Source organism: Xiphias gladius, chromosome 15 (assembly GCF_016859285.1).
Source record: "Xiphias gladius isolate SHS-SW01 ecotype Sanya breed wild chromosome 15, ASM1685928v1, whole genome shotgun sequence".
Taxonomy (NCBI): Eukaryota; Metazoa; Chordata; class Actinopteri; order Istiophoriformes; family Xiphiidae; genus Xiphias; species Xiphias gladius.
This window is the reverse complement of record NC_053414.1, coordinates 22,687,504-22,700,445: the sequence shown is the minus strand read 5'-3', so window position 1 is coordinate 22,700,445 and position 12,942 is coordinate 22,687,504. Positions and strand designations below refer to the sequence as shown.

At 39.9% G+C, this 12,942-nt stretch overlaps 2 protein-coding genes across 2 annotated transcripts in view; both read left to right on the top strand.

The window, feature by feature from the left end:
• The window catches only part of rbm20 (RNA binding motif protein 20), a 50,801-nt gene extending 48,553 nt beyond the window's left edge, over nucleotides 1–2,248 (top strand). The window contains 1 exon segment of the mRNA XM_040147007.1: nucleotides 1,149–2,248. Within this exon segment, the coding sequence (XP_040002941.1) occupies nucleotides 1,149–1,217 (69 nt within the window). The 3' untranslated portion in view covers nucleotides 1,218–2,248.
• A 788-nt stretch (nucleotides 2,249–3,036) lies between these two features.
• On the top strand, nucleotides 3,037–12,323 carry pdcd4b (programmed cell death 4b). Its single transcript, XM_040145883.1, has 12 exons — nucleotides 3,037–3,124; nucleotides 3,618–3,734; nucleotides 4,125–4,442; nucleotides 6,756–6,850; nucleotides 7,146–7,259; nucleotides 7,464–7,685; nucleotides 9,414–9,511; nucleotides 10,400–10,514; nucleotides 10,870–10,977; nucleotides 11,327–11,437; nucleotides 11,562–11,701; nucleotides 11,840–12,323. Exons 2-12 carry the CDS (start codon nucleotides 3,692–3,694, stop codon nucleotides 11,898–11,900), a joined length of 1,425 nt encoding a protein of 474 aa, XP_040001817.1. The 5' UTR covers nucleotides 3,037–3,124; nucleotides 3,618–3,691; the 3' UTR covers nucleotides 11,901–12,323.
• Nucleotides 12,324–12,942: the final 619 nt, after the last annotated feature.

Sequence of the window (12,942 nt, the reverse complement as noted above, 5' to 3'; positions counted from 1 at the left end):
CCTGTAAACTTGCAACTGTATCAGGTTTCTGATTATTGGCCCCTCAGCACCGCGCTATCTTGCATTTCTCTCGGCCACAGCAGCACAGCTGAGGCGAGGCCAGAGGAGCGGCGATTCCCGAACATTTGATGGATTGCATTCCAAGAAGAAATAAAAAAGATTAAAACAGTTGTTCTGTCTGTCGAAGCTCTGAGTGTGTGTGTGTGTCCCGGTGTTTAATTGTTTTAGTCAAGGTTTTGTCACTCTTTTGACCCTAGATTTCTGTTTTAATTTACTTACTCTACATAGTTGAACCTCAACACTCAGTATTTTTTGTTGTTGTAGATTTGTTTCTGCATTTTAAAAGTATTATACTATAAATTAATTTACAGATATTCATTAAGTTGAAGACATTTGGTTTCAAGGATTAACTGTATCTCATTTAGCCATTTAGTCATTGAGCAGCAGTACAAGTTTATATGTCCATTATTATAACAAAATTCAAATTGAGATTGCCTTTTTTTTATGTTGGCTCTGAAAATTGTTTTAAAATCAGATATGATCATTTCTGTCTAGTTTGGGTTTAAAATCCAGCACAACATCAACTGCTATTTTCAGCAAAGTCTTTAACTGATTTAAAAAACAAAAAACAAAAAAAACACCTCAGTATTGGACCTGGACCTTTTGGGGACTAATCCTGATATTTTTCAGACTGATGCTAGTAACTGCTGATATTAATTGCAGAATCCTAATACACATATTTTACAGATTGTAATTTGGCACAATTATTTGGATTTTGACTAAGTCTGTTGACAATCAAACTGAAAACTGTTTTTATACATTTTTAAAAGTATTTTAAAGTAATTAGTAAGACCATGCAGTTACCGCCACGAGGCTGGTGCTGGGACAGACTGATCAGATAGTTGTTTGTCTACAACGCTGACATTTGAAATCCTACTTTCTTGTCCTTTCCTCTCTTGAAAAAGACGTATTTAATCTCAGTGGAACCGCCTGTGTTGATGCAGTGTTTTGGTTCTGATCTGCAGAAAACACTTTGTGCTGTTGAATCATTCACAACGTCTGTTTTATTTTATACATACTATACTGTATCTTTAGATATATTTTGGATTGTAAATTTTTTCGTTTTCTTTTCTCCCACTTGCTCCCAGAAATATCTTTCTCAGCTGGCAGAGGAAAGTCTGTCGGACGCACTTTCTGAACCCTCAGCTGCGCAGTGACGTCAGCTTGACCTTGCCCTTTGACGTGTGCTGTTGGTTCCAGGCTATGGTCAACTACAGCAAGGATTAATGTGACACATGGAAGCTAGAGGATGTGGAGAATTGCAGGAGTTTTGACATTTTTACGGGGGGGGGGTTGGACGTCTAGAATGGCATTGACAATCCCAGCCCTAGATGCCCCAATTTTGTATATACCTAAAGTGTAATGTATAGTGAGGCAAAAATATTTAATTGACTTTTTTTGCTGTTGTTTTTCGGTTTCTCAGTTTTCTTACAGTTTATTTTATGGGGTTGTGTGTGAATTATTTGTTATTTTTTGGAATGTAAATGTATTTTGCAATGATGTCTAATTAGTGAGAAGAAAAACTTATTTAGTATGGTCTTATGTTAGTCCATTTTTAGTCAGTTTTCTGAGTTTAAATCGATTATACTCATGAGATAACCTTGTTTTTAATTTGGTCTGTACATTGCGCTAGCAACAATGATACATGTACAGCTGCAAAATGACTTGAAATATGCGTCAAGGAATGTTTTTGCTCAGTTAAAAAGCTGGGGCAGATTCTCAGGTTTGTTGTATTTGTTGAACACATGTCAATGTATAGCACAGTACACAACATTTACATTTTTATTTATATCTGGGGCTTTAAAGGCTCTTGCAGTTTTTTATTTCCATCCTGTGCCTGTTTGTGCACCACATTATCTGTCAGGTAAAACTGTACATCATTTGGACTAATAATGATACAAAGGATTTTTAATTTTTTTAAGTTTTATGTTGGATTGGATTCATAAGACAATCTCAGTCATATTTGCCGACTTGCAATACCTTACATATTGAAAACTTTAAACTGGACCATGTTTTTGAATTATCAGAGTTAAACATGCAGTGTTTCATGTTACAGTGATTTGTTTCAGAAGGATTATCAAGCCAGACTGTTTTTATATACTGTGAATACTGATCCTGTGACATCAGTGATAGTGTTGTTTTCTTTGATGAACCTTTGATATGATTTTTTGATGGAAAAATTCTCAAATAAACGTTTCAAATATCTGAGCTGCCTCATCAATATTTCAACGAATACAAATCATGTCGTAGGGCCTGGAACTGGTTTCAGAAGGTATTTTGTTCTCAAGTTCTCAAGTGATCAGTGTGTGCAGTCCAACATGATGTTTATGCAATGCGGTAAAATGGTGATACGGTCATGAACAACCCCACAGACAGGGTACAGTACACCATCCATTTTCTATATAGCTTATAACAGGTTAGAATAAGACTTTGAATGGGACTGTGGTAAAAGAGCTTCACCGAGTGTTGAGGTATAAACCATATCTGGCTGCAAAAACTAAATCTGTGGGCATGAAAACATGTGAAACTCAGTTTGGGAGTTTTTGTTTGGATGGAGAGTTAACATTGATCCTGCCCAACTTATTGTCCGTATCAAAAATGTCCACTGCCATTAATTTAGTCTGTTTAGTCACACGGTATGTTAACAAAGCATTATATTCTTAAGTGAACTAACTGTTCAGGATGGTTAACGTGCTTTGGCCAGAACAACAGATTATACATATTTGACAATTAATAATAGTGGTCATCATCATCATCATCATCATCATCATCATGCATTAACCAGTATGTTGTGGCCGATGTCATAGAGAGCAATCTCCCACAACACAGAGTGCAGTCCTACAATCACAACGATAGGGGGCAGCCCTTCATAACCAACACAGACCCCAGAGAACATGCGAGAAGAAAATCCCGTGTTGCATTTTCATTGGTTCCTTGTTTTTAAAAACCCCCCTCCCTCCAGCCAATCAGAGGAGGAAAACACAGGCCTACGTGCCTGCGTTGCTGGGTAGATAAAACAAAAGCAGTGTTCGTGTCGGAGTTACAAGCTTGGACTCAGCAGACGGTCAGTGATTTTTTTTTTTTTTGTCGAGTTGTTCAATCGACAGAGCAAGGGAGATAGAAATGCATGTTTTATATGACAGTGTCGTTAGGGATTTAAGGATATTATCGATGTAGCTTGAAGGTGTACACCGAGCTCGCCTACTCTGTGCGGTTTGATTTTTGTTTTTCACTGACGTTTGGGTCTCCACCGCAGATAAAAGGCGAGTCAGTACTGTATAAGAACTGCCAAACAAACTGCAAAGTGCAGATTTTGATTTAGTACAGAAGTAGTAACGGTGTTATATGTGCAGTTAGATGCCCTGGAGTCGGGTCTTTTGACGCAGGTCTCTCCTTTGACAGTGAACATTGAAGCTAACGCAGCGTCAGCCATTGTTTATCAACAGTGGGACTTTGAATGAATAGGGGGAGGGGAAGCTGTTGCGTTGCAACATGTCTGAGCATGTTATCTACGCACGTCTGCTCATTTAATTTCTCATTCTGCTTCAATATTGCAGGTATCTTTTGAAACTCCTTTTTTTTTTGCACGCTTTCCTGCTGCAAAATCTCTTTTTTTTTTCTACTGTAAAACATGGCAACTGACTGCGAGGCCTGGCTGAACGCAAACCCTGTTGGTAAGTGAGCCAGTCACAAATATTTAAATGCTCCATCAGCTGCATCCGAAGTGGGGCACTAGGACGTTGTCATGTGGAGGCGGTTCATTACTTACTTTCTTGTACCGCCTGCAGGTTTACTGATGTTGAGTTTGGCATAGATTTATGCTGCTCGTCCTACATTTAGTGGGTGACTGCAGATAGAAATTGAATGAAGTCTAGTTAAGTCTGACACAAACTGTCTTTTCTAGAGTTAACTGTATTTGCATATGGCCCACGTAAGTATAAACAAGCATAAATGTAGGTATCAGCTACAGTCTCCCTGATCTGTTCTGCACATAAAAGCTGCTTACTCATTGTCTGTCAGCTTAAACATAAACTCTCTGCCATTTTTGGCTTGTAATCCAACAGAGGCTGAGGACCTGAGTGACTCCTTTGTATCTGGAGACGAGGACAATGGCAGGCCGGTTATCTGCAACAAAAACATCAGCAATGAGATCAATGGCAACTGGCTGTCTTTGACAAGCAACAGTATCCATGAGGCACGTCTCAAGGCAAAGGCCAAGCGGAGGCTGAGAAAGAACTCTTCCAGGGACTCTGGCAGGGGGGACTCCCTCAGCGATAACGGTGATGTGGTGAGGGGAACCTCTGCGGCACCCACCAGCCCCAAGAGCAAGCTGCTGGACAGAAAGTCCCGACTGGGCAAGGGCAGAGGCCTGCCAAAGAAAGGTAAGAAGACTTAACATTTTGAGTCAGTTCAGTTAACAGTGGGATCATTTTGTGCTATCATGTAACACTGTGATACCAATTAGGTCAAATGTGTCAGTTTCTCTTGATTTTCAAAGGATACCCTTTTGCTTGTGGTTGTTACCACGGGCGAGTAAAAGTTAATCAACGAGCCGCTGGTGCTTCAGTGCCCAGTGCTTCAAAGGGAAGAAGCCTTCATGGCCGTGTGACCTACAGTTGTCATCACCTGGTGGCTTTCCATCTTGGAGCCATAAACCAATTAGGGGGTAAACAAATGGCTAGATGATCTTGAGCAGCTCACACCCATCTAAAAGCACTCTTTTCTTTTCTTGCCATCTGCTCAGGCCAGCTTTTCTGGAAATTTCCATTTGAGATTAAATAATCGTATGTAACTGAACTTTGTTTTGTAAGTGATAATCTATCAACGGGTAGGATGTGCCCTAAATTTTCCACCTTCTAGACTACAGAGATATACAGTGTAAGTAGTTATTAAGTTAATAGGTTGAAGTAAGGTAGTGTTAGTTTCAAATGATTTATGGATGATTTGTTTATCCTGTGTTTGAGTTTGATTTATCATCTATCCCTGTTTTGCTGAAATTAAACGATTTTGTATGCCAGGGCACAGTGATAGCTGTAGATACATACTTTGTTATTGTGTTTGACACCATGGATAACAGCATTCAGCTAAAGGGGGTATAATGGCTTATTGTGAGTTCTCATCCAATTTATGTATCAAGCCAAAGATAGCTCCTCTGACCCGCCTTCTCCGTGCCCCCAACTGTCTTTTGTACACGACAACAAAAACTTCAGAAACAAATCAGTGGATCAGAAGATCTACTCATCTCAGCTGTCTCTCAGTGCTGGTCTTCATTCAGTGATGTAAGCATACAGTGCCTACCTACGTATCCCTGCAGATTGCAGAACAGTTTAGTCACTTTCCTCCTCTCATGGGCAATAAAACTGGAATAAGTGTAGTTTCTCTCTGCATCGCGTCTCTCCGTTTTTTTCAGGTTACATAACAGAACTGCCATGCCAGTGGTGCCCTGTAATATGAGCTGTGAGCTCTCCTGCATTAAAAGTTCATGCTTAGCAGTTTTGGAAGACAAATACAGTGGATGTGAGGACTCTGTGGTGAGCACAAACTAGCGTACACCAGGTTTTAACGCCGAAGTAGGAAGGGTTCTCACAACCAGTGTAGGCTGCGCTAAATATAGTGGCATTTTATAAGTGACATACTGGGTGGGACTAATGGAGGTTTTAAAGCACGTAACAAAAGCTGCTTTGGTATCGGGGTTCTTAAACTGTCTGCAATCTGTTGGTGCTGGCCCCAGACCTAGCAGATGTTTGTTTGTCTAACAAATAGAGGGATTATATCACAGCATGTTTGGGTCCTTGGGTTAAAAAAATCTTGCACGGGAATTGGTAGAGATCACACACAAAGATAATGATCCATAGAACATTAGGAAGCTTACTTATAGTTGTTACAATAATGTTACTAAAGTCTAACTCGTGTTATACACTATAGCTGAGAGTTTTCCTGTTTGAAAGAAGGAAGGAAGTCTCTTCTGTTGGGGCAGGGGGGTGTATGTACAGATATTTTATACAAAAATGGAGCATCGCCAGTTGAAATCTATTGCTATCTACTGTGTGGTTCTTAGTAAAACACTGAGCACCTGCCGGCACACTCAGTGGAACGTTAAACCCTGCAGATTGACCTTTTGTCAAAATGCATCTCACTTTTCTTGACTTTTCTTTTATTTCCTTCCTTTCCTCATTTTTTTTTTTTTAGCGGCCAGTTGGGCATTTTAGCCAAAGTCACTCATAAGGAGGAAATCAATTGAAAGCTTTTTAATCTAAAGGGTGTTACAAAAAACACTTGATGAGATGCAAGATGTTTCCCTGGTATAGATCAGCACCATCTTTCTGTTTGTGTGTCTCAGCATTTTGATACATGATATCATGCTCTATAACCCTCAACACCCCCACCTGCTTACTGTGTTTGCTTTGAAAAGGCTTTCAGGGGTGATATTTAAGGGACATCATGTGAAGATCCCCTCATGCTCACAAAAGCTGCTACTTCACTTTCTTTTCTTAGTAACCACGAAAAGTTCACAATACACGGAACTATTAAACAGAATTCAAAGCGTTTTTTGAAAGAACAACTCATGTTTCAGGTAACCCAGATATGTGGGCCAGTAAATGTTTTGAGAAGGACACTGCCATATTGCTTTAACATGATCGATTGTGACGTCGTCCGATATCATGTCTAACGTTGTCACTGACCTTTGTCTGCAGGTGGAGCTGGAGGCAAAGGTGTCTGGGGCCGATCCGGTGAAGTTTATGGGCCGGAGGAGGTAGACGAGAAAGACCCCAACTATGACGGAACTCAGGTAATGACTGCAGCGTTGAGTGTCTTGAATAGCATGATCACTTATAAAATCACTTTTTAAAATCGAAGGCACAGGCCTGCAATAAACATTTCTTATATGGAGCTTATGTTTAATTTTAAAGATTTTGTTGATGCTGTATGGTAATCTTTGAAGGTGCAGATTGTGACATCGCTGTACTACATTGCATCATATTATCAAATTTTCGTTTATTTGACAATGCAGTGGATTAAATTAATATTTCTTATTGATGTAGTATGGCAAACACTAGACCTAGAGTGTGGTTATGTTTTGACAGGAAAACTGTGTGTATGAGACTGTGGTCCCCCCGCTGGATGAGAGGGACTTTGAGAAGACGGTCACCCCCATAGTGCAAGAGTACTTTGAACACGGCGACACAAATGAAGTAGCAGTAAGTGCCCCAACATCATTCAGGAAACGGCCTGTCCGTACACGTGCTTATGTGTCACAGAATAACACATTTACACACAATTCTCTACAAGTTTTTATTTATTTATTACAAAGAGTTGTAAAAAAGTAATAATCATTGAAAGACCGTCAACTTGCATGAAGACTTAAACCCATGCCAGAAGTTAACGCCTCTCTGCGTATCCAGGAGCTGCTTGCAGAACTGAACCTGGGGCCCATGCGGAGTGAGGTGCCCTCACTGGCTGTGTCGCTGGCCCTGGAGGCCAGAGCCAGCCACCGGGAGCTCACCTCCAGGCTGCTGGCTGACTTATGTGGGCCTGTTCTGTCCCGCAGCGACATGGAAAACTCATTCGACAAACTCCTCCGAGAGCTGCCCGACCTGGTCCTGGACACACCCGGAGCACCACAGGTGAGTGGAAATAAGTGTATGTACACCTGTTGCTCAGTTAGCAGCTTGTTAAATATGCGTGTGTGTGTGTGTGTGTGTGTTACAGTGCTGAATATAAATCTTAAAATTACCTTAAATTGTTGTGAATTCAGGACGGGTGTTTACTTCAAAAATCCAAACAATGATACTGAGTGAAGTGAGTTCACTCAGGTTTGTTCGAGAATATGGGTCAGTTGGTCTGGTAAACTCATTTTCATATTTAAAGCAAGCAATAAAGCAAGCTCCCGGAGCAGCAGTAAACCCGTGTCCTATAATGTTTCTCATTTATGTTCTGTGTTTTTGTTACCATCTAGAACATTGAGACAAACTGATCTGCGGAAGCTCGGCTCAAATCTGACAGTCCTGTTACAGTAAACACAAAAGACTCTTCAGAATAGTTTGTGTTTGAGGTGGTATGTCTGAGTTTTTACAGTTTGTTGGGGAGCACAGGGGAACAATGCTGTGGTTTGATGTGCTGGTGTGTTAGAGACAGCTAGTGTGTGGTGTGTGTATCTGAGCTCTTTCCTTTTCAGTCTGCACAGACATGAGATCTCTGGCCATTGTCTGTCTGTGCTCATAAAATGCAAGCTCAGCGAAGAACGCTCAAAGGGTTGTTGGTCATCCTCCCCCCGCACCCCTCCTTTCACTGTCTCATTTGGTCTCACTTGTCATTTCTGTCTCACTCTCACTGTTTTCTGTGGGTTTAAAGGGGCGTTACACCTCTGCCCTGGCCCCACCTACTTCCCTCCACCCTTTCACTCTCTCTTTCTCTGTTTCGCACACACACACACACACACACACACGCTCCTCTCTCTCCTCATATGCCTGCCAGTCTCGCCACAGCCACAGATCAGATGAGACGGAGCTGCCTGTTGTCTGTACAGAAACAATGGTCAGTGATGAGCACAGGCTCTGTGGAGGCCAGAAGAGCAAAGCCAGCTCTTTCGTTTCTCTAAATCATGCGTCACACCACTGTAAACAAACAAAAACACACGCGTGCCCCTAAGGCCACTGTCAGTCGCCTGTCATGTCAGTGTTTTTGTGGGGCCCCTAACTGAAAAGAATTTCACAATTGTGACTTATTAATGTATAACAGCAGTTTTGCAGGTTTTTTTTTTTTTTTTTTTTTTTTAATTCACTTCATTTTTACAGCAAATGTTAAACATTCAGTTACAATATTTCACTTAAAAATATACTTGGACTGTTTTTAAAGAAGTGGTAACCAGTTTAAATTTAATGTTTTCTGATCAAACCCTTATTCTGTTTCCTGCTCGATGGGGATGCTGTTCCTCGATGTAAAGGAAAAAGAATCATGGATTGTGTTAAATCTGATTTTCATTTATCTTAATACAAAAAACATACACAAATTGCCAGATTTAAAAAATAAAAGGAAAGCAAGAAAATAACATGCCCCATAAATATGACACTGTCATTCTAAACATCCACAGATATGAATTCCTCAGTGCATACTTCAGATGCCCTTATATATGAAGGAGCTGTTTTGGATGTCAGTCATGCATGAACATAAGGTTTATGACATTTTGACTCCGGACCAACCCTCCCCTCTGATTTAGTAGACTGAATAATAGGTCTGAGGAGAACCCAGGTGAATCAAGTTTCTGTCAAACTCTGCACAGCAGCATAACGTGGTGCTGTGTAATTTGTTTTTTGGTTGTTTACATTTTTCCCTCTTTTGTGCTTCCCTTACAGTTGGTGGGCCGATTTATTGCACGCGCTGTTAGCGACCAAATATTGTCCAAGGGCTATATCGAGGGTTACAAAGGCAGAGTTGACTGTGAATACACGAGGTATGTGATTGTTGGCAGAGCTCAGCTGCTTGTGAGTACAGTTTCCTGTTTCATGGTGTTATCATGAAAATCTTCAGAGATTACATCCGGGTTTAAAGTGCGTGCAAGAGATTATGACTGCTAAAGATAAGAGGGGATTCCGTCAATAATAATATGCAGAAGCTTTCTTGCATATATAGCTTTTGTATCATTAAATATAGCTAAAAATGTTTTTCAAGTCTGTCTTATACCAATAGTCAGGTGCCCATTTGAACATTTAAACAGGCTTTTCTTGCTATGATTATTCTTCCTGTTTGTACTTGCAATTAAGCAATCCCATCCTAGTGCATGTTGAATGTAAGTGATGGGGAACAATATCCACAGCCCTCATTCTGTGTAAATCTGTATTCCAAAGATTATCTGTTTATGTTATCTAAGATAACCCTTGAAAAGTCTGAGTTAGACAAGACAAGTGAATAGTTAGTATTTTAGTAAGAAATCCCCTCATTCTACTTTCCCTGTTTTTGGAAATGTATTTTTCACCGGAAATGTATTAAAGTGAATATATTAAGAAAACAGAATCAACATCTGTTACTGGATCACGTATAGGAGTCAAGACACCCAAAGTGCCTTTCAAGAAATAAAAAAGTGAAGTAAACAAAAATTACTCGAGTATGATAAGCAACTATACTGTATGTAAAGGGTCCTGTGTGTGTCACACACAAAAAAAAAAAAACGTGTAACACACATTTTTTTTTTGCACGTTAGAGCAGAAGCAGTGTGATCACCTGCAGGTGGGGGAGAGGGGACAGTAATTAATGTAAGGAATGTGGGGATGACGGTTAATGTTGCAGTGTGACAAGTTTATACCACAAACCTTGCCTGTTTTTTTTTTTTTTGGTCTTCAAGGGCGGCACTGGATCGGGCAGCAGTGCTGCTGAAGATGAGTATGGGTGGGCTTCGCATTGACAGCCAGTGGGGGACAGGGGGGGGGCAGAGACCTGTCACACAGCTCATCAAAGAGGTAAATTACATAATGTAGCTCAGACTTGAGAAGACGCCGGTAGCAGGCCAGGTCTTTGTGAGCAGTAGTCGTAATATCCTCTGTTAGTATCCTTTTATTATTTTTTCTTAACCAAAATCTACTATTTTTTTCTGAATTGTTACTCTTTTCTGTTATAAAGCTTTAACTGATTTAATACATGTTTTTACTGTATTTATGTGCCTGTCTGGTTTACTGCTTTTTGAAAGGGGGATTTCAAGTCCAAGAATTCTGTACAATTATGACTGATTGTCATTGCTTTACAACTCTTTGTAGCTGTAAGAAAAAAAAAATACCAAAGTCTAATCAGTGTCATTACCTGTTTCTGCCCTCCCAGATGAACCTGCTGCTGAAGGAGTACATCCTATCTGGAGACAGTAAGGAGGCTGAGAGATGCCTGAGAGATCTGGAGGTCCCCCATTTCCACCATGAGTTTGTTTATGAGGTAAATACTGGGCTACACTTGACATTAGCAACAAAAGCAGATGTGCAGGAGGCCAAAGAAGAGGGAGAGAAATGTTTCTCTACCTAAACAATGTTTAAGGTGAAATATTGCAAAATGTTTTCGAGCCAGCCCATCATCATCATCTGAAACATCTTATGTTAGTTTATCTTACTTTTTTTTTTTAAATCCTCATTGAGGAGTAATCACCTCTTGTGCCATGTAGTCTGAACTAAAATCTGTGGATAAATCAACTATTTGTTTTGTACTGCAGTATTTGCTTCTAGTGGCTACTAGCAAAGATTTTTGAGAACTAATAAAAGGCTGTCAATATTGCTGCTACTTTCCTCAGGCAATAGTGATGGTGTTGGAGTCCAAAGGAGAGAAAACATTCAAAATGGTTCTGCAGCTACTCAAGTCTCTCTCTCTGTCCTCCATCATCACTGTTGACCAACTGAGAAGGGTAAGGTGCCATCTGGTGTTTAGATCATGTAATGCATAGAAGTATATCACCAAGAACAAGCTTATTTGTTTGCTAGCCTTATGAGACGGTGCTTTATATGCAGTGTCTTTTTTTTCTTTCATAGGGCTATGAAAGAGTTTATATGGACATTGCTGAAATCAACATTGATGTCCCTCGTGCATACTTCATCCTGGAGCAATTTGTTGATAAGAGCCTCAGTATGGGAATAATTGATGTAAAATTAAGAGATATTTGTCCCTGTCGGTAAGTGCACTGGTTTTCTCAGATACACACCTTACATTCATCTCTGAAGGGAGATGTGTGTCCTTGTTTTTTTTTTCGTTTTTTTTTTTTCGGGGGGGATGGTATCGTTTTTTGGTAATGAGGTCTGTCTCTCGTCAGGGGCCGGAAGAGATTTGTCAGCGAGGGAGACGGTGGTGTTGTCAAACTTGAAAGCTACTGAGAAGTCCTTTTTTTTATGTGCCAGAGAAGAAGAGGAAGAGGATAAAGCTACTTTTTTACTTGCATATTTTTCAAGATAGTCGGGTACAATTTTTTTCCCTTCTAGCAGTCAAAAGAATGTACATTTCTTAAATTGAGATGGGCTAAAAAACTGCACTTTTGATTGAGACTGAAGATCACTTTCTCCAAGGTGTTTCAATGTAAACATTTACATAAGCTAACCCTTAAAGTGCCACACCTCTCAGTGTCAGTCATTCCATGTTGTTTTGTACAGTATTTTCTTGATTTCACTGCCACTCCTTTTTGTGTTTTCTAGAAAGCAGTGTTTGTACATAGATGACTGGTTTGTGGAGAGCTTTATAAAGGGGTTTAAAAAAATAAATAAAGGGGACCATGTTGGTTCAATGCAATACTGGCTCCCTAACTAGCTGCTGTTTCTATGCTGTGCTTGTCTTTTTTTTTTTTTTTTTTTTAACCCTTTAAATCACACAAAGATCTCATTACTGAATGTATCTAGGCATGAGTACAATTCAAAAAACAAATACCAGTCGGATAACTTCACAAAATGGTGTTTAGAGTGTTTATTTTCTTTGTTTTTTCATTAAATAGCTATTAAATAATCAAAGACAGTTTTTACATCCAACGCCATTGCAACTAAACTCTTGGCTGTGACACATGAATTGCTCAACCCTACGCTCACTCAACAAAGAGGCAGTTAACTTAAATTTTGTTTTATGAATTGAGGCCAAATTACAGGTGCAATAATACAAATTATGTCTGTAAAGTAAAAACTGGCAAGCAATAGACTTAATCCTTATTGATAACATGCAATAGATCATTTGATGATGATTCATGAACAGGAAGATGAGCTGAGTAGTGGTTAAGCTTAGCTGAGTACTCTCGCCACTTCCTTAACTCTGCTGCTCTATGTAGCCAACCGTCAAGGTCTTCACGTAACATGTCACACTCCATAAAAACACTTAAATCTATTAGAGCTTGAAAAGACTGCGTTTGTGCCATCCATCGAAAGGAATTTTCTGCCA

What these genes read in the sequence shown, in the direction of transcription:
- pdcd4b (XM_040145883.1), top strand. Translation starts at nt 3,692, where the DNA reads ATGGCAACTGACTGCGAGGCCTGGCTGAACGCAAACCCTGTTG. An exon ending in GCTGAACGCAAACCCTGTTG is followed by an intron (nt 3,735 to 4,124) that starts GTAAGTGAGCCA and finishes GTAATCCAACAG; the next exon opens with AGGCTGAGGACCTGAGTGAC. An exon ending in CAGAGGCCTGCCAAAGAAAG is followed by an intron (nt 4,443 to 6,755) that starts GTAAGAAGACTT and finishes CTTTGTCTGCAG; the next exon opens with GTGGAGCTGGAGGCAAAGGT.